The sequence below is a fragment of the Euprymna scolopes genome, chromosome 25 (genome assembly GCF_053919585.1).
Source record: "Euprymna scolopes isolate OS-2025 chromosome 25, ASM5391958v1, whole genome shotgun sequence".
Lineage (NCBI taxonomy): Eukaryota > Metazoa > Mollusca > Cephalopoda > Sepiida > Sepiolidae > Euprymna > Euprymna scolopes.
The window spans coordinates 75,483,996-75,506,504 of NC_136506.1; the positions used below are offsets into that span (position 1 = coordinate 75,483,996).

Consider the following 22,509-nt stretch of genomic DNA (forward strand, 5'->3'; position numbering starts at 1 on the left):
GCTTCAATTGCCATTTTGAACCATCCAGTGGTTTCATTTGAACACTGTTCAGCAGGAAGAGGAAAGATATTTCCCCATGGGGCATCTCTGATGAGATCACTGATAGCTTCCCAGTCAACCTTCTTATAATACACCTTGTCATTTTGAGCAATGGCTTTTCAGTTTTGGGTCGAGAATTTAGGGCGATTTCTACCATTATCACAGCATGATCAGCATTCCCGAGTGGGCTATGGGCATTCATTACACAATCATCAGGAACTGTGGTCAGAAATAGATCTAGAAGTGAGGCATGTTGATCTTGCTGATCTGGGAAACGTGTCGGAAATGAGATATAGAGAATCAATGTGTTATGCAACGCGCAGCGTCTGTAAATAGAGAATCCAAGCCAATTACGGTGGTGGACACTGACATCACCAAATACATGTACTTGTGCGCTAATATTGAGGGAGAGTGCTGTATCTATGCTGTCAGAGACTTGAAACATGTATGTACATATGTAGACAATAATGTTTGTATAAAGAAAAGTATACCCTCTCTCTTTCTCTATATATGAGAATGGATTATAAATTACAATGAATGTCATTTTATTTCTTGAATTTAATACATACGTTCATGGTCTCATATCTTCTGACAAGAATTTTTTTCTGGCAATGTTTGTTATTCAAATAATATTTTAGTATTTATGTAATTTAATTAAGCATACATGAAATCTTTGATGAATGATTAAAAAAAACAATTCTTAATTTTGGCTTATTTTCATGCCGACAGTTCATCTCAATTATAAAATAAACAATCTTTTTCATTGTCTAATTTTCAATGAAGATAAAAGGTGAAATGCCATCGCATATGTTTACACAAGCAAATCTTTATTTGAATTGACAGATGGCTTCTTTCAACAAGAGATCAGCAAATTTTCACATGCCATACAAAAAAACTTGAGCACAAACATTTTGCAGAGATTCTTGTCAGTCAATTTTCAACATGTTTGTTCGCATGTGTGCATCTCACTATATAAAGTTATATATTTTTATGCTTTTAAGTACAGGATTCACTCCTAAATTAACCAATCAGTATGAATTTTGGAACAGAGCTGTTAGGCATAAAGGATACAAATATAGACTTATAGCTTCAAAAAAGGATATAGAAGCGGCTTGAGAAAATTTAGGTAGTTCCAATTTTTTTGTGAAATATAAACAACAGGTATTAGACATTAAGATTCATTCTTTAAATTTCAGTTTCTTTGAAGTATTTAAGTTTCAAGGGCATAATATGAGCAGAGCCTCCTATTTGAACATTTAAATATCTCAGATTTGTATCAAATCTGATCCATAGAAATCAGACAAATTAAGCAACAGTCCTTGATTTTCAATTTAAGATCATTTAAGATATTTTCTAAAATCAAAATTGAAATAAAGATTCTAGAGATAAAGTTTATCAACATTATATCTTTATTTTAATCTTCATAAAAATGTTGCAAAACTGTTTGAGGAATTAATTTTAACTGTCTTGGGACGAGTATTTTTAGCATATGTATGCATATATTATTTATTGAAAAAAAAACAATATATTACAGTTGCTGTAGATGAATGAAGGTCTCATTAATACAGACAGCTCTTTTCTGGTTTAGAGGTTTCTGCTGAAGAATTGAAGCAAACTCAAACGATTTTCTAAACCAGAAAAAGCTTGTCTGTAACAATGAAACCCTGGTTCACCTACAGAAACAACTGTATAGTTTTTAAGCAAAAAATTTATATTAATTCTTGCAAAACTTACGATCGAGTACTTAATTTTGTTTCAACAAACTTTGCTACACACAATCCTTCAGTGCCTCTGTAGGGTTTGTATAGACAACCTGGCATGAGGATACTTCATCATACAAGTAAACCCTGACCAAATATTAAAAATAACATTTTGTAACCAAAGTCCAAATAAGATCTCGACACAGCTGTACACTGGCTCATATGTAGAATGGTGAACATTCTAGTGATGTTACCTCAAGTAATAACCCTTAATCGGATACTCCACTAGACCAAATGAATTTTTATCATGAAATCCAACAAAATTCAGAAAAGACCACAACAATAAACTATTAAATAATTAAGTGGTTATTGTTCTTCACTTAATGTTTGAAATGTAAAAGAATCTTATTGAATGCTTTGATATCTATGTATTTCATATTGAAATTAAGTGTTAGCCCCAGGAAAGGGGTCCCTTGATTTCTGAGAACTTACTAAGCTAAAATGAAAGCACACACGCACACGCATGATTTGGGAGAAGGAGGGCCAACTGTACATGGTGACTAGTAGTTAATTTGCTTATATTCTGAAGAACACAAGGCATCTATATAAGCTATCACTAATATTTAAACAATCATTGGAATATAGCATAATAATATAATCATATATCAATAATGATCATGAAATGTATTTTAATAATCTACTACCATTTCAAGGTATCACAGATCAAAAGTGTCCCCAATTAGCATCAATCGAGTAATGCCAGTCAGGACGCTTTTGGTCAGTAACACTGAGGAACTTCAGTAAAAATGTTCATGTTAAATACATTTAATTATGAGTTTTTATTAATATAGTCAGCTAACATACTTCCTAATTGCTGGTTATAGTCACCTAACATACTTCCTAATTTCTGGCATATCACTACCGGAAGTGGTGGCAAGGCAAATCAGTTCCTTCACTTTTGTTCTCAGGATTTCTATTGTGAAGCGATTTATTGAAATAAAATATGAGAAAAGGACATTATTGAAAATTATACAATGTTTTCGATTTGAATTTATACAATAAACACATGTTTATTACGTAATAAAAAAGAGTACATGCACAGAGGATATATAGGCGTGAGAAAAAAAGTAAAGGAACTGATTTGCCTTGGTAGTGCTACACCAGAAATTGGGAAGTATGTTAGCTGACTATAATCACTAGCTCATAAAATATTTAGCAGACTTAGACATCACATTTACCAATAGGTGATATTGTCAATAATCCACAAAAAACATCTAAGCTGGTTCAGATATACCCTTAAGATTGGTCCTAGAAACAATTGCCAACCAAGTGTTCCAATGGACCCCTGATGAAAAAAAGAGGCAGAACAAATATGAACTAGAAGCGAAATAGATTTGATTGCAACTGGAAGAAAATGGAGAGATGCTGTGGATCTGGCTTCAGATTGAAGATGGTATATTTTTACTGTCCCACGCATCACAGGAGTTTCTAAGTTCTAAAATATTGAGTTCTTTATTTGTTGAGGATCTACTTTTTAAAATCTGTTCAGTTCATATTTTCATTTTTTTTTTTGTTTAATCATAAAAAGTGCAATCTAGTGTCATTATCAAAAATAATTGCTAATTTTTTTATATAAAAATAGAATTTTTCATTGCCTGTAATTTGTTTACAAACTGAAACCTTGTAATATCTAAACCTGGAAGAAATTGCTGTTGACATTTTCCAAATTTACAGAAAATTGTTGCATATGATTTTCATAAAAATATAAGTGTAGTTTGCATTGAATCTCAAATGATTTTGTACATAAAAGGAATAATCAAAAGAAATGAAATATCAGTTCTTACAAATATCCACAAGGTCTTCTTCAGAAATGACATATTTAATTGGAATTCAAGTTTACTTTTTTCTCCTGTATTTATCTTGTTAACCTGACAGTTGGCACTGAATGTTTCCATCCAAATTTGCACCAGGACTGCACAGTTGCATCATCTGTCAGCGAAAATAGGTTCAAATGCTGTTTCTATTTTCATTATTAGAAATCGTCGGATCAATTCACAAAATTACACAATTGATAAACTAAGCTTCTATATTAAATAAGTTTTAAGATTTTTAATAATATTTTAACCCAACTAAATAGAATCAAACATTATTAAACCTATAATTATATTCTACATTGGAGGATACAATTGAAAACAAAGCCCTATACCAAGATCAAAGAACATTGAGTAAAATTTCATAAGAAACTCAATTATATAGTATTAATATTAGATTAAGTTTTATTACAATAATAGTGTGTGGTCGGCATTTACATTGGATATCCACAAACAGTGAAAAGGTTTACATTTTTTCTTTAATTATAGAAAGTTAAAAACTAATTAAAAATGGTTATATGGCGGTTCAGGTTGATTTTTTTTGGTTGTTTTGTGTTATGGCATATCAACCTTTTTCAGGTTATTTAATGCCAAATCTGGTAATTTTGGAAAACGTTTTTATGCTTAGAGTTTTTTTTTTTTTTTTTTTTTTTTTTTTTTTTTAGATCTTCAATCTTCAAATATTTTTTCATGGTGTTTAGTTTGTTCTGTAGAAGAAAATTGTCTGTTTTTAGCTTTACAGAACATGAGTTTTACAAAAGGAAATGGGGGGGAAAAAAAACAAAAAAAAACCCCAATGTTTTGTGCATTTTTAGGTCAGGAAGCCATTATCTTCAGACAGCCTGATCTAGTAGCATCAGAAAGGGTTTTGCATGGGAGCAGGAATACACAGGATTCTTAGTTTTCATTAATTCCTGAAGAATGGCAATGGTGTTTAACTAGCATGCTATAAAAATTTTTTATGTTTATAGATAATATACAAATAAAAAAATAAGTATAGCATGCATGGTATCCGAAATTATGATTTGAATCGTAAACAAAGACAAATCACATTTTAAGGGGCTGGTTTGCTTATTTCAGAGGCATTTTCAGTTCCTTTCCTGAACAAACACAATGATTTTTTCTAATTACAACAATATGATTTTTGTAAATAATCACAGATTCAAAAAAATCCAGAGAATCTTATAAAATTTTTTTTATAAATTTGCAAAAAAAGAAAATGCACATTTGGTTAATTTGAAGGTTATTTTCATCAGATCAAATGGGTTAACCAATGCTTTCATAAGGTTGTCACTAATTGAATCAAGTAAAACCACAAATCATTTTGGTGGATTTGGAGAGAAAAACAAAAATCAATAATTGTTAGATACTTGGGAAGAAAAAAGATTTTTGCCCAATTTAGAGTACAGTTTAAATACCCCTAGAGGACAAAACCAGTTTTCCTTGGCTCCATCATATTTGACACATGGAAGTAATCAGTTATTCAAACTATTTTCTAAAATCTAATGATGGAAATTTCAGATATTCGGAATTTTCCAAATAGGATAGAGGAGGAGGACTTAGGCAGGTATGGAAGGGAGACTGCAACCTTCCTCTAAATTCGACAAAAATATCAGATACCATGATAAAATATGGATACACTGAAAGTAAAATTTTTCTAACATAAACCAATATGTACTTTATTCGACTAATAAAACATTTATATATCTAGAAAATAAATGTAAACATTTTGAAACATTGCGGTATAAAACCAGTTCTCTATGAAAAAACTATGAAACCAATTTCTTCTTAGAAAATCAGAATACGACATAACAGACAAAACAATTTAACACAATCATTTCATTAAAGATAAATATTGCAGCATAAATTAATGAAGAAAAGTAATAAATTTATGCTTATATAAGACATACAGCTATCAGTTTATTACTTTCACACATATGAACTTGAAATCTGGTTGCAATAGTCCCCTACATGTGAGGGGAGTCATTCATATAACTATATTCTTAAACTTTATAAAGCATGAACTCCTTCAACTTTTGATCTTAATGAAACTCAAACTATATTTAATTTCAATTTTGATAATTTTTAACACTTTTCTAAAACGAAAAAAAAAAAATTTTTTTTTTTTTTTTCCCCTGCTGAGTTTTATTATAGCAATATTTTTTTATTTTTAATTATTGTGAGTCTAAACCTTTACATATATTAAAGGACACAAGGGCAAGAGTCACCTGTCCAGATCAAAAGAACAGGTTCAGCCATTCTTAAGTGAGGTGAGCTAATACATACACAGAATTTAACTATTACAGTGTGCAAACTTTAAATATACAAACAAAATGAATTCTATGCAGATCAGATGGGAAATATACATGTTAATAGAAACAATTAAAAACAAGTTAAATTATGAAAACGATTAGGATTAATTTTAAACAATATTAAATTATTTTCTGAAAATATAGAAAGACAAATTTTACAAATACGTTAGATGAAAATGTGAGGACATTTCAGCAAAAACACCAACCATTCACACAAATATATATTATTTCTAAGTACTATACATTTTTTTTTATAGATGATGCTATACATTGACAATTTAGTAAACCATATTGATGTCATGCCCTGATGTAAAAGATGCAGCCCATTGGGCGAGAAAAATCACAACAACCATATCGGTCATTAGATTAATCTTAGATTCGACTAATGACCAATGATAAGACTCATCAGATTAATAATTTTCCTCTATACAGTAGAACCCTGGGGGTACAGCATTAAAAATTAGTAACAAAATGCAGTACAGTATATATAACATACATGTATATAATCAAATAATGTAAGGCGGGCTAAATACCATAACCAGGGGTCGGAAAAACATTATATTCTACGTTGTAACCTGGAAAAAACCCCCAAAGTATCCTAGGCTAGGTATCCCGGGGTTCTACTGTATTATGCTCTTACAAATGTAACTGAGCTGTGTTTATGCCTCTTAAACTAAATTTTTTAATGCTCCAGACAAGGCATGAAGCTACTTGATGTAAGGCACTAATAAAAAAAAAAAATTACTACTTCAAAGTAATAAAACTAAGTGTTAGATGGGTAGATTCCAACCTAGAAAACAGCAATTCTATCTCCTTTATCAGAAACATCGTTCATGGAATGTGAGGACTAAAGGACAAAATAAGAGTTACGAGGCTGTCAGAAGTAAACAAGATCTACTTTCTACTCTTTTAAAGAAAATTATATATATATATATATATATATATATATATATATATTATACACACATGATTATTTGTGTTAGAGGCTGTTATATCACATATTTGGTTTAACATCTGTTTTACATGTTGACACATGTTGGACGGCTTATAGAAATTAACTTACAACCTATCAATCTATCATCACTTCCTTTACTGTTGATTTACCCTGGCAACTGTCACCTCAACTATTCTACATCTAATAACCCAAATACTCATCCATTTACATGGAAGAAAGTTGTTCAAATTAAGAGTTTTAATATGTATCATTTGTTGAAAAAAATATAGATAAAAATTGCAATATTAGTATAAAAGAAAACATAATTCTATAATACTTAGTAATTCATAGTAGAAATATAGACACGGACTTAAAAGTGTTACTTAACGGTCATAAGTGATTATTTTCTAAAAGTTGAAGGTTAAATCCTAACTAAAGATATAAAAATGAATAATTTTATACAGTTATGACTGCCATGGAAGCAGAACAAACAATATAAAAACAAAAACAAGTTGTTCAAATAATCCAAAATATTAATAAAGTTGGTTAGAATTTTGATCAATCACATGAAATAATGTGCTGGTTGTCATACTATGACCTACCTGAAATAAGAATATTTTAGAAAAATATATTTGCATTTTTATACTGAAAAGAAATAGAAATGTGTATTTTGAAAAGTTTTTGGAAATGTCAGAATTTTTCGGGAAGTATTGATTCTAATATCTTTCAATGTTTTTCAAGTTAAATGTCTATGCATTTTTTAAAAAGTGAAATGCAAACATTTTAAAACAGACAAAAATCAGAATCTTATAAAATTGTAGTTTTTTTCAACAATGAACAACTGTAGTTTTCTTTGTCTCCTTTGACCTTCTGTACGGACTCTGGTAAATAATCTGTCATGCCTCAACGCAGTACGTATACACAGCTTGTCATCTTCAAATGAACTCCCCCGTTCTTTAAATGGCTTACTTTTATGCAGCCCAAGATCATCTAATTTGCATAAAAACAGTAAGAATTCATGTTACTTTTGGGTAACCGTTGGGCATAAAATGAGCTGCACGTTGTCATTTTAGTTTTTCTATTGTTAAGTAACATGAACTTTACAAAACACACAGATATGTGGACATTTCTGATGCAAGTCATTTTTGCAATCACAATTTTCCTTAGAAAAATATAAAGAATTAGCTAAGTTCCGGTTTCCTTGCCTCCTCAGAAAAGGCAAAGTTAGACACAAGGTAGGTTTATAATGTAGGAAAATCTAGCTCCCTGGATGCAGCAGAGATACAAAAAAAAAAAATGCCTTTGTCTGATAGAAGACATCTGTCAAGAGTTATTTTTTAGTTTTTATTTCATATGAAAAACGAAAACGGTCAAACAACAGAAACAATTCAAAATAGACATTTTACAAATTAAATAACAATGGACAAATTCTAAAACTGGGTAGAAATACGCTGATAACAAGGAATACAAATTATATGAAAAACAAAAAAAAAAACCTATTTTATTGCTAAAAATATGAAATCTTACAGATTTCATAGAGCCAATAACCCTCGCCCCACTCCAGTATCTTTGTAATTAATACAATGTACATGATCAAATCTGCTTGGCTAAACATAAAACAAATACTGGTCTGTGATGTACTTTTTCCTCTATAATTTTTTGTTGACTTTGGCTATTTCTGTTCAGGAGGAGAAAAAAATGTATTTAATAGCATCATCATTTTTGTACCTGATGCTGTGAGGCAATCAATAAAATCATACTTAGGGAGGTAGTGAGTTTTCATTTCATTCTGGACAATTGTTTTTACTCTGATTTTATACCAAAAATGAATGTAAACATTTCAAATTACAATAAAGTTTTAACTTGTTTTTCTACTGTAATCTATGTGATTTATGGACATTAAGAATCCGGGGAAGGAAGACAATTGCATTTTAGAGTGCTATCTCTTCATATAAAAATCTTATCTGTGGCTAAGTGTCACTAAATTATAAGTATTTAATATTTACATAAGATTTTTGGGTTTTTTTTCTAAATTTACTGATTACATTATTTTTTTCCTCCTTCAAGCTGTGTTATAGTTAAGTGAACTTGCGAAAAGAGTTAAATTTAAAATAAAAAAAAAACATTTGAGATATCAATAGAGAGTGACAGATGAGGCTAACCAATTGGGAATCAGTCGGAAATTAAAAATGCTCATCATGAGAAAATTATTGCAGTGTGTCAAAAATGGATACAGTAGATTTTTATTTTTTTTAAATATAAATAACTAAATGTGTCTTTATAAATGGTATGGACAGTACATCATATTTTTAATAATTATCTAAACTCATAAAAGTCATATCAATGTGATAAAGGCAAAAAAAATTTTTTTTTAAGATATCCCTGGAACACACTAATAAATGACACAATTTAAAACCTGGAATAATTGCAAATCCGATTTAACCCATCAATGAGATCCACAATTTATTATACATATATTTTAACAGCTGCTTGTTTTATGATTGCATTCACTTGAAGTGATTGATCCGGTCCCAAAAGAATTCACAGCAAATAAAGACAGATCATCCTTGTTTGTTCATAGCTTAGTCCTCAGCATACTGCAGCCAGTCACAGCTTCAACATCAAATGTCAAAAACACATGGACCAGCTACAACTTCTAAGTCAACTTTGACCATCGCAAGCCAAGTCATCAATTGATTTCCTTTCCCCTTGCACTATTAGGGTCGACAATATTACCTTGTGAATCAGGTATGTTGGAGGGCAATGAAAGACATGGTTAAACAATCTAAATCTGTGTTAGAAAAGCTTCCAGTCTGGGGATTCAATAATATTGTGATGTTGGTAATGCAAAGTCTTAAATTCTAACATTGCATAACTTTCACCATATAATCACATTTTCTAATTAGTTTAAACATTCAAATATGCATCATATCATCTGAATATCTTAAAACTCAATTCAGTGAATACTATTTCACCTTTTCACCCAAAACTATAAATGATCCTTCTTTCTAATATGAAACCCAAGAATTACTATTTGGTATATATTATTCCTTAATTGGAATTAATTTTTAAGATGAGCATTATATATATTAATAAAAATAAATTAATATATATAATGCTCATCTCCAAAATGAATTCCAATTAAGGAATAATATATATATACCAATCGGTATGGACCCGACTATGGAAGATCAGATAATAAATAAATGTGGATTTATAAGATCAAAGAATCCAACCTTGATTGCCCTTCGGGGCCCCTAGTGCAGTTGATAGAGACGTTGAATCTCTACAGTTCCAGATGAACATTGTCTGAAGATAGCGGTTTCAATCCCACCCAAAGCGTGCCAGAGGTTAATTGGCCAAAATGTGGTGAGACGACAACAACTACGGATGGCAGTGATTGCTGAGAATGCAGTTAGGAGATTCGAAGTTCCTATCTGTCGTGGTTACCACCTGACGAAGGCCAGAGGAATAGTTGGCCGAAACGTCATGAAAAACAACAACCAATAAAGATGAAAACAACAACTAATAAAGATGAGAATAATAGTCCGAAATCAAAATAAATTAATATACTATTTGGTACTTTTGCAGTATAAGGAACATGCTATCATCTGAATTGTCCAGGGTGTTTACAAAAAATACTGGAAGGTGCTGAACAAATTTTTTTTTTTTTGCACAAATGCTGGACAATTTTCTCAATGAAAAATATATATTATTTGTTAGTACAAAGCTAATTCAATGAAAAATTGAAAAATGAAAATATTCTAGAATGATTGGAGAATTTTTACGAAACTTTTAGAAAATTAAAAATTCAAATAAAAAAGAAAATTCATTGCAAGTTTTATGAATAAATATATTTTTTAAATAATTGATAGAAAACAGTTTTTTGGATTTTTTTCATTTTATGATTTTTTTGTTCAAATCAAGATAAATATTTAGAATTTTTTTAAAAATAAACCAATTATCACAAACGTTCTCTTTATTTTTTTAGCATTTTGTGGTATTTTCATAAACCAACCAATTTCAACAGTAGTACAGTTCTTATACTACATAAGTACCTACTATTTTTAATCAACTATTACATTGACAAAGGCTCTGAATAATTTTCTAATCAAATTTTAACTGGTTTAATTAAACAGAATTGAGATATTTTTGAGTTTCAAATAAACAATTATAGGAAATATTACTTCATAGCATAAATATAAAAGGTTAGTTTTTTTTTTTAAACTAAAATCTATTTTAATACTGATGTAGAAGATATTTTTTATATATATTTTTAGACAGATTTCCCCTTAACCATTCGACTCAAACATAAAATACAGATTTTTATTCTTAACACAATGTTCTTATACAGATAAAATTCTGTTAAATATCTAATAGCCCCCCCCCCTCAAATGTCCTAATAATTAAATTTTAACCATTACTTTTGAATTAATCCTTAAAATATATTCTGCATGATTGCTGTTCAAAATATATTACTCTGTTCACAAAATAGATCAATAGATTTCATGCTTGATATCCACCTTAATAAATTTCCACTTTTTTTTTAATTGACATCTTTGTTTAGATATAACAAGAAAATTATCAAAGAATGTCATCATTCGCCTTTCAGAGTTAGAAAGATACAATTTAAAATTCTCAGAAGGCTATGAAAAAAGACATCTGAAGAAGGTAAAAGTACTTCATTTCAAACTTTGTGAAAATATCAAACAAGATGAGGACAATAGTGAGAATTATATAAATCGGTTTTCAGTGAAACGCCTTACAGTGATATGGGAAAAGAAGGAGAACGTTGAAGTGTCCATAATGTTGGCCTTAACAAAGCAGAGAGGAGAAAATAACAAAATACCAAAGACTTATGTACGACATGAAAAGAAACTGGAATCTTAAGAAAGTATCAATCATACAAGTCATTATAGGAATAACCAGGCTAATGAAATTCAAAACTATCTGGCAAGTATACTCGGTGAACCAAGTGCAAAAGAAATACAAACAATAGCACTTAAAGGGACGGTTAGAATCTTAAAAAGATCTCTTGGTTGGGGTAACTAAACTAATGGGGGAATGTTTGGCATCTGGTAAAATGCCCCATTCCCAGGAAAAGCAATAAGAAAATTAAAATAAAGTGAAAAGTTATGAAAATATATAGCAATTAAGCTATACAGAATCTTCTGAGTTCCATTCCCATAGGGAATTGTCAGGCTAAAACTCTAACCTGATGATTCCCCAGTTAAGTAAATTTAAATTTAAGCCAACAGCAAGTATTACACACTAAATGTTCCATAGCATAAACAGGACACTGTTGCCTGACACAGAGCCAACACATCTGATTTTATAGAACTAAACGAATAGCCCTCTAAAAATTCAGATTTCAATGTAATAAATTTTAACACTTAGCGTTTAGTGGATACATCAACTTCAAATTAGAGTGAAGAAAGATCACAAAATTAAAACTATTAACAATTCTGTCAATATAAGTTTAGAACAATATCTCAGTTAAAATAATCTAAAAAATGACTGGAAGTTGGCTAGACTGTCTACATTGAACATCTCATCTAACATTTTTCCTTCCATTTTAACAATACTTCTGTTAACAATTGTTTTCTATTTCAAACAATCGCACTTAAATTTCCTGTTTTTCTTTTGTTTTTTTTTATATATAATTAAATAAATAATAAAATTATATAATCATAAGTCTACATGGCTCGATCAATGCTTTAACATTTCCAGGTCATCGTCAAGACTCCAAATAAATCTCACTCTCAGAAAATAAATTTACAATAAAATCTACCCAGTATGCAGTCAAAAATATAAAGGCACAATCAAATTATTACTTCCTCGATTTTTGGTAGACACTAACTTAAAAAAATTACTTCAGATTCAGAGGAGAATGGGATTTGTGGTATGCCCCACCCCTTCCTTGCAGAGAAACTAGAAAAGACCTGGTTGACCATATTGATGGCCTGTTTGCACTTGGTCAAGCTCAATACTGTCTACATAAGAGAAAAATAGACAAATTTATTAGACTTGTTAAAAGTTACTTGCCCACATAGATCACAAAAAGAGTTCACCAAGGTGGCATGTAGATAGTGTTAGATAAAAAAAAAAACACTTTTTAAAAAAATCCATTTACCCTCCCTCCTTATTCACGTATAAAAGGAGTTGGATTCTTTATAGTCAAATCCAGAGTTCACTATGGTATTCACTGCATCAATCATGCAATTCCAAGATTTTCATGATAATAATAAAGATTGAATGACAAGTCATAAGTTTTAATGGAGGGTAACGAAAACTAAACATTAACAAAAATAAAATGATTTAACATAAAAACTTTTTGGGGCCTTTTTTGTTTCTTTAATTATTAATCAAAAATAGTCTTGTATTTTTCTGAAGTAATCAATATTTTATCCAAAAATTTCCCCCTTTCCATGTTTCTTTTAAATTTTACAATAAAACATAATTAAATTTTTTTTAAATAGTCCAAAATGATAAAAGTGATTAGTGATACCGACGTTACAAACAGGTTTTATTTTTACTTATGTTTGAACAGAATCAAATTTTATACGGAGCTATGGTTTGAAGAAAACTACCTATTCTTCACTCCCTGTTCTCCTCACAAGGTAAAGTTCATTTTATTACAAAGACACTCTTCTTCAAGTCTGAACCCATTAAAATGTCGGACAATAAACAGTTTGCCTGTGAATGATTATGTATGTTCCCATCAACTATTGTTTGAGCACTGTAGTAAGTGAACCTCCCAGCTACAATAAATGATAATACAAAGCTCTCTATAAAAATTAATCAAGCCCTCTTTAATGCTCATTAGCAGAGTGCATATAATCATTAAGAATTCACTTAGTTGCCGTCTTCTATTCATCATAGTTGGCGTTTTTAACCGCTGTGTATCATCTAAGGAACAAAAATCAATCCCAACTTGAAACGTTAGCCATATTTAGAAGCTGCAATAGAGTCTAGTTTATTTGAGAACCATATTCCTCCAAAATAATCTTAGTCGTGAAAAATTTTACATAGGCTGTACATGTGCTTATTTTAATGCTAAATATAGAAACAATAAAAGATCGTATAGTAATTCAGGTAAGAGTGGGGGCACCTCACTATCCAAACACATTGTCTTTTACAGAAAATATAGTACCTGTACGGAGATGGAGTATCTTAAAAAAAAGTTTCAACGATAACACTGCACAACCACATCGTTTTTCTTTGTTGTGAAAAACTGGTTCTTATTACATTCCCTGATAAAGATAAACTACCAAATCAAAAGGATGAAATAGGTATTAACTTTAGACACTTCAAACGATTCAACCTATAAATTCACTTAGTGAATTGACCATAACATTCCACAAAGAAACCAATATGCCTTTTCGGTGAATTAAAACTGTTAGTTAAATTCCTAAACAAGGATAATGGAATTAAGCTAATAAATTAAAAAAGGAAAAAAAAAAGGTGTTGGGGAGGGGGCTATGAAAGTAATTTAATAGAACTAGATTACAGTTAGTAATTAAAGGATTAATAAACAAAGGAGTTCATTTGTTTTGTTTTCCATTAATTTAAGATGCGGATAAATTAATTTAGATTTCAAATTTTAACAGTGATATAAATTTGTGGTTATATATAACAGAATTTTGTATGGCAAGATTATATTTTATTTCTTAAAGAGATTTTTAAATTGTTCATATATTCTTCTTCGTATAAAACTGATAGGTTTATTAAATATAAACATCATCATTTGATTAACAGATTTAATATAGGGTTCTCTAACCCTCAGTCAAATTTTGCTGAAAATTAGATCGGAAATTTTTCCTTCCTGATAGTAATATTTTCTACTCTACCTTGCCAGTCGTAAAATATGCCAAAATATATTTTCATCCATGCAGATTTCATATTTAATATTACAAAGCCAATTTTCTATTGAATATTATGTATATAATGTGTGTGTGTGTATAGTATTGTTTTCAAAATATGACTTGGGTGCCATCAACTAGATCCAACCGTTTTAGTTAAACCATAGATAAATCAGAAACATTTAAAATTAAACTAATTCTAACTCAATGATTGAACTTGTGCAAGCGTAAAATAAAAATATTGTTGCAAGTTGAAATGAAAATTTTGGATTTCAACTTAACGACATTTCTGTAAGAATTCAAATATTTAACTTGTTAAAAATGATCCTTGTTGTATGATTAGTATTTCCTGTTAATTTCAGTGTGATGTGACCAGTAGTTTAAAAATTTATTGGTGAAGCACACACAGATACAGATATCTGTTTTAAATAAAACAGATTCTAATCTTACTAATTTACATAAATGGGTTATCATGGTGGGGTTCTGTAGGGATACCATTTGTATTTAAATTTAATTATATTGGTTTTATAAAGTTTTTAGATAATAAAATAATTTTATAACTTTACAAATTAACTGAATTTCTAATTACCAGATCTAAGTATAAAAATAGCAGTATATTAAATTGTGAATATATCTATATAATTTTATCCAACAATATGCAGAGAAATCAGTGACTTTGTATACACTTAATAACTGTCCCCTATGCATGTAAATAATGTGTTATGAATAGTGTGGTTTTACTTGTGCCTGGAAGATGAATGTGCATAAATCTCAAGTTTTCTCTACTACAAATAATTCAAACTAAGTATGCATATTATCTACATGATCGAAAGTTGGAGGAGGGGGATGGGGGGGGGAGAATAAGGTCTTAAGCATTACAAAGAGGTTGAATGTACATTGGGTCAACAAATGTGTTGGGGTAGGAGGTGCACAATTTAATCGTAGGAAGAATGACATTTAACGATGTTAACTTTCGGATGTTACTGTCTGTTCTGTTTTTTTTTTTTAATAATTTCAATTTTGATTATTTGGATCACTTCAGAGTCATAATGAGACATTTGTTAAGCCACCATGCTTATATATATATAAAATTTATAGTCAGATTGTCATCAATAGATGATAAACAATAAATGAATAAATAGAAAATGAGACCCCAATAATTGTCTTTATTCATTTTTATATGTCCACGATTTAAGACTTTCCTTCTGATAAGTCTCATTCATAGAAAATTCAAGATATACAACTCTATAGTTTGGTTGTCAAAGACCTCTCAAGAACTGAATCTTTAAAAATGAATAAAGGCATGATTATTGGAATCTAATTTTGTATTTTATATATATATATATATATATATATATATACACACTTTTTTTTTATGACAGCCAACTTTAAATTGACAACCATTTTCCTTAAATGCAAATTTAGCAACTATTGGTTATTTGAAATTCAGCTCAGTTTGGCAATTTGTTGTGAGATTGACATTTAAGCGACATTAGAAAATTGAAATTTATTTTGAAAATCATGGTCAAGCAACACACTGTGCATTATGTAAATTTCATGGTGCTCGTAATCGACCATCAGAACAATTAGAGAAACTGAATCATTTTCGCACTATGTTTACTCTAAACGATAATACCCATCCTACAAAACATTGTTCAGTGTGAACACAAGTGATTGCTGCTGTACAGCATAGTGTTGATGCTGCTGCTGCAAATGTGTCAATTCGTCAACGTGTTCAACAATTAAATTTGCAAACTGATTTCATGAAAAATTTTTCGTAAACATCTTGGTTTGCGCTCTTACAAGATTCAACTTGTGCAGGATTCGAAACCAAATGATCGTCACTCACATCATGCCATACATTTGGTGAATGGGCTGAAGGAAACATTGCCACAATTTTGTTTCAAAATTTTCTTCAGTGATGAAGCACACTTTTAGTTAAATGCCAATAAACAGAATTGCCATTGAATTGGAGCGATGATAATCCATAAACTATAATCGAAACCTCATCACACCCAGAAAAAGTCATTATTTGGTATGCTTTATGGGTTGGTGAAATCATTGTTCAACTGTCTTCAAAAAGGATGAGGGTGAGAACAGTCAACAGCGAGTGATACAGAAAAATGACTACCAACTTCATGTCTCAACTAGAAGGCATTAATGTTGCAAACATGTGGTTTTAGCAGGATGGAGTAATTTCACAAAATGGACCGGCTAGCTGACCACTTTGTTTGTGCGATTTAAATCCATTACATGATTTTCTTTGGAGATATGTAAAGTTCCCTGTCTATGTTAATAAACCTGACACAATAGACCACTTGGAAGACAACATTCAACATGTTATTGCAGAAATACAACCTAATTTAATAGAGTTTGTGAAAATTGGACCTCTAGATTATGCTATATAGGTGGGGACCAAAATTGTATTTAAATCATAAATGCCAAAATTTAATCTTTAGAATAACCACAAATTTTTCTGTGATTTATTTTAATTTTGCAGCCTCTATAAAAAACAAAAACAAAAAAAAAACAGCCGTTACATAATTATCATGGTGGAGTTACACAATTAGATTATCAAAAGAAACTCAGTTTCACGTAGCAAGTGAATATCTCATGCATGTATCAGCTTGTCATAATACAGACGGTAAGGAAAGCAAAATGACAGTAACTTTTTAGAAAGTACAGAATGCTGTTAAAAAGTTTTTTAAAAAGTGTAAAGACGTCAACAATGCATTATTTTAGATTAATTTTCCATCAACCTTGTGCACTATAAAAAACGAATCATGGTCATAAGTTCCATAATATATAAAACATTTTCAAAAAAAAAAAAACCTGAAGAATACTTGACGTTGACCTTTTCCCAAGAAAACAACAGATTACCTGAATTCCTTTAAGCACTCAGATTAACCAGATCAACATGCGTGTTGTTACAAAGAGCAACAGCATGTACAGAGGCGGGGGAGTCGACAAGTGCAACTGCTGATGAAATTTATTTCACACACTCCATCGAAGGCCGGGTATATTAAGAAAGAGATTCACACTTACCTGCCGGCACCCTTTCTACATTACACATTTTAATCCGTGTATTAATCCAACGTTTATAAAGCGAATACAATAAATATAAGTACCAATCCTTTGGTGAACAATTCGGATAATCCACATAAAAAGGAAAGTAATATTAAATAAGCGCACCTCTTTCCAGTTTTTCCTTAGTTCTTTCAATATAAGAGGTCTTGTTCTGATATCTGGGACTATGACGACTTCCGGGGCTGTCATCTCTCGTCCTGTGGTCATCGGGGGAGCTTCGCAGTTTGTCGTAGCGGTCGGTGATTGTATATGGGTACTGCATGCTCTGCAAATAGAAAAATCAATCCACTTTTAAAAGAGGAGCAAATGATGAAATATTAACTTTTTATCAAAAATGGTCATGCATTATTACTTTTCATTACGCACACAAAAACAAATTAAAAGATTAACATTGTCATCAACAAATAGATTTTTTTTACCTACTTTTAATTAACCTTTGGTGCTTGTCCAGAATTTCCCTTCATAATATATAAAAAAAAAAATAATTTTTAATCTGTATGATGTATGCACTCATGACAGAACGAAAACATCATATTCTAAAATTCATGTAAATGGATAAAAGAGGTTTTTTATTTTTGCGTGGTCCCCCTCTTGTGCTGCATGTGAGATGATGCCACAAAAAATAGTGAAGAAATGATGAATGTGAGAAGTGTAAAGGGTCAATGCTGCTTTCACATTTTCGCCAAGTTTCAGAAAAATCTAATAAATGGGGCAAAAGGTGTCCTTTTCTGCAATTTGGGGGCATTTGTGACCCCCTTTTGAGCTCTTGGGAATGCCGAATCCCAGTGAAAATGGACAAACGATGCAGTTTCACGCCTTAAGACATGTATATTTGAATTCAGCAACATGGAAAACTGCTATATAGACATACATATTAAGTTCTTGAGTAATATGAAAAAAAGAGCTCCAAAAAGACATGTTTTTTAGCTCTAAAAATCCTAGAGGGATACAAATCAGAATTTTGCTAGGGTCACCCATACTGAATTTATATTAAGAACAATGGCCTCCACATTTTGGTCAAGTTTCAGAACAATCTAATGTATGGATCAAACGCTATGGGGCAAAAAGTGTCATTTTTGGCTATTTTGGGTCATTTTTGACATCGTGTGTTTATATATATATATATATATATATATATATATATATATAAATACCAGTATTTATATATAGATAATTTAATCCTAACCGAATAAAAAAAGCTCAAGACGCAATATAGAGTAGAGCTTATTATAAGAGAAAGAAAATTAAATTTGTAAGTTGAAATTTACAATCAAAATTTATTGTTCGACCAAATACTTCAAAAAACAATTTACAAAGTCCTTATTCCGCGGAGTTTCAAAGAATGCTATTCTTCTCATCAGAGGACAGAAAATAAATTTTGATTGTAAGTTTCAACTTAGTTTTAATTTTCTCTTACACACACAAAACGTTAAAGGTTTAACATTGACTGTATATTTAACTATGTCACATACTTAAATATGAGTGTCAACAAGAAGCATTATACATAATATACAGCACATACACACACACAAAAATAATTGTTGAGGTTTCTTTTAAAATAGTGCTATTCTCCTAGCATTGCCAAACTAAAGCTATATTGATGGTTAAAAATAATGAAATGAAAAACATTTGAGAAAAAATATTTAGAAAGATCTGCTTGTGTGATATATGCCCCCTCTCCCCTCCTAATGTATGTTTGTACACTTGCAAAAATATGCAGACAAAATATTAAAAAAAATAAAAAATAAATAAATAAATCTCTAATTAAAGATATAATTTCAAGAAATCAGAACCTGTCATAGAATCAGAATGGCGAATTTAGAATCAAAATTCTTAATTGTACTGGAATCGGGGAAAATTTTGAAATCGCCCCATTACTACAATACAGATGTGTGTGTATCGAGGCACACACACACGGCAACATATAAGCATAAAATCAGTTTTCCATAGCAACTTGCAGATTCACATTTGATTAGGGAATCAGATTGTGCATTTGCACTCAAACATGTCTTATACCCGACATCAAGTACCCTTAACTCATTAACAAGGCTTTTTATTTATTTAGAAAGTTAGGTTATAGATCTCAGTGACATTTTCATGTACAAATATACTCACACTATAGGCCTAATTTGAATATTAATTTACATTGCATTTCATTAGTCCACTATTTGTTATTAGTGTTTTCGAATTGAATGACTATTTTATTACATAATATTTCTATTTGTGTATTTTTTTATCTTGGAAAGAAAATTGGTATTTTGAGTAAGAACACGTTAGCATGTATTTCATGTTGGTATACAAGAAAAGAAAGAAAAAACTTTAATATCAACAAAGAAGGCAATGGTTATGTAAAAAAGTGAAAAATACTGGAAATCTGAAAGAAACTGTCACTCAGCCTCCACTTGTCAATGAACAATCGACAATGACTAATATAAGAACTCCTAGTCAGTCAATAAATTATTGACATTTTATTACAAGATTGAATTAGATACATTGGAATTTGAAATTATAACACAGAATAGCTAAATATCCAATTCATCGATTTACTTAATATTATTTAAAAAAATAAATATTAATGTTAATATGGTACACCATTACAAAAAGTTATTTTAAAAACTTTTTTCACAGAAGTATTTATTTTTAGCTTCAGAAATAAAAAGATTGCATTATATTAAAAAATTCAAGAAACTTATGCGGAAATATTCAAATGTATTGATTTGTATGTTTCTACCATTTGACATTGAATGGTTTCATATGTCCAATGGCAGCAACACAAAAAATAATACTTGTAGATGTATCACCAATAATGATTAGCAAAAAAAAGGTGAAAGTCAAGGTTTTCATCGACTTTGTTTAGGTTTTGTCCAAATATGATGAGAACGACACTATGAACTTTTTCACTTAAATGTCTCATAGAATCCAAACCATGTTTCCCACATGACACATTTACACAATACAGATGGAAACCAATAGCACAGATAGCTTTGGTGCAGCTACTATAACAGGTTGAGATCAAAAGCAAACAAACCTTACAATCAATAAACCAAAATGAGGTGATTAGTGATGTTTTTGTTTTCATTTTACTTTAATAAGTTCGTAGAAATCAAGGAGTCCCCTTCTGGGGTTACCAATCGATTTCTATATAAGATACATAGATTATCTACGACTTCTCGAATGGTGAGTTAGTAAAGCAATGAACACTAATTTTCATTTTCTTAACTGATCATTTAATGATGTTATAATTTATCTTTGTGTCTTTTTTCTGAATATTTCTGGATTTCAGGGTAAGAATTCATTTGGTCTGGTAAAGTATCCAGATAAGTGGTGTTACTAGAAGGTGCGTCATTCATCGTATGAGCCAGTATATAGCCATGTCAAAGGGATCTTATGTAAGTTTTAAATACTATGTTATTTTGAATATTTGATCAAGGTTTATTTGTGGGGTAAAGTATCTTGTCATTACTGAAGATACTCGAAGATGGCGTCTAGTAGGTAATGCATGAGGTTACACTCATCAAATTTCTAGCCATGTCAACTGAGAGATTCTCATATTTTGAAATTTGTACCTTTTCAATTTTCTTAAGTTGGTTTTGTTGGTTTTAACATTTTGGGGAATTTTAAAGTGCGCCTTTTTTTTTTTTTTTTTTTAATTCACAGAAATAGATTCTCATTCATTAGAATCTCATGCGGTGAGATCTAAGTAAAGAAAGGGGTTTAGTTAAAATTTCACAGAAGCTTACTAAAAATGAAAAAGAAAACCCTGAAGAAAGCAACATCATGTGAATATAACCAAAATGAGGATAACAGTGAGAAATAAGTTCATGTAAATGATAGAAACTTGTTGGAAATATTCATCTGCTGCCCAGTTATACTTTTAACTATTCTAAGAGAGAAATCAATTCTTTCATTTTAAATAATGGTAATCATCAAAGTTTGAATAAAAAAATTTTTTAAATTAGTTCATTTTAAGCTATGATAAGCATTGTGATTATTTAATGCCTAAAAATATGAATTGGTAAAATAGATAAATGCTACACAAAGCTATACATTAATCACATAGGCATAAAATGTGCAAATCCTAGAAATATTAAAAGTTGCAAAGTGCCATAAGTGTTGTGAATATTAAAAGATTTGGACTACTGTTCTCATCTTGGATGTTATTCTCATAACAATTCGACCCATGTAACCTCTTATCTTCAGGTGCATTGTCAGACTCAGAAATTTTTAATGGAACCATTTATTTAATCCACAAGGGTAGCTCTCTCTTGTTCTATCAGCCATAACTAAGTAGAAGTATTAAGTAATTTGTAATTTTATTCTTAGTATCAACCTCAGTATGGCTGAACCATAAACTTCCAGAAGACTTTCACTTCAAAGTGATCATTCATCCCTATCATAAAAAACAGGTGATTCTATTATTGGCAATGGTTTCCCATTGGGGAAACCAGTGTCAAAATTCTTTCTAGAAAGACATCAGGTACTTACGGGAAGGATCATTGCAGACAATTCTGGTACAAATCTTAAGGGCTTTAAACCTATTCTTGTCTTAGATATGTAATTTAACTACTTATTACTATATATTACTACTTATTATCTTAATGATGTTTAAATCTATTTATGATTAATGGTTACCATATTGCATTAAATTCTATATTGATTCTATCCTATTATTCTGTCCATAATCTTTTTTTTTTTTTTTTACTT

General features: G+C 30.2%; 1 protein-coding gene across 4 annotated transcripts in view; it reads right to left on the reverse strand.

Annotated features, from left to right (window-relative positions):
- LOC145247443 (WW domain-containing adapter protein with coiled-coil-like) overlaps positions 1–22,509 on the reverse strand; it is a 220,044-nt gene that overhangs the window by 119,975 nt on the left and 77,560 nt on the right. For 3 of the 4 annotated variants that reach the window (XM_080109211.1, XM_080109214.1, XM_080109212.1), the window contains one exon: positions 17,911–18,070. In XM_080109211.1, coding sequence (XP_079965337.1) covers positions 17,911–18,070 — 160 coding nt within the window. Of the gene's footprint in view, positions 1–17,763; positions 18,071–22,509 lie in introns of all 4 variants that reach the window. The other variant, XM_080109213.1, reaches the window with a different exon arrangement.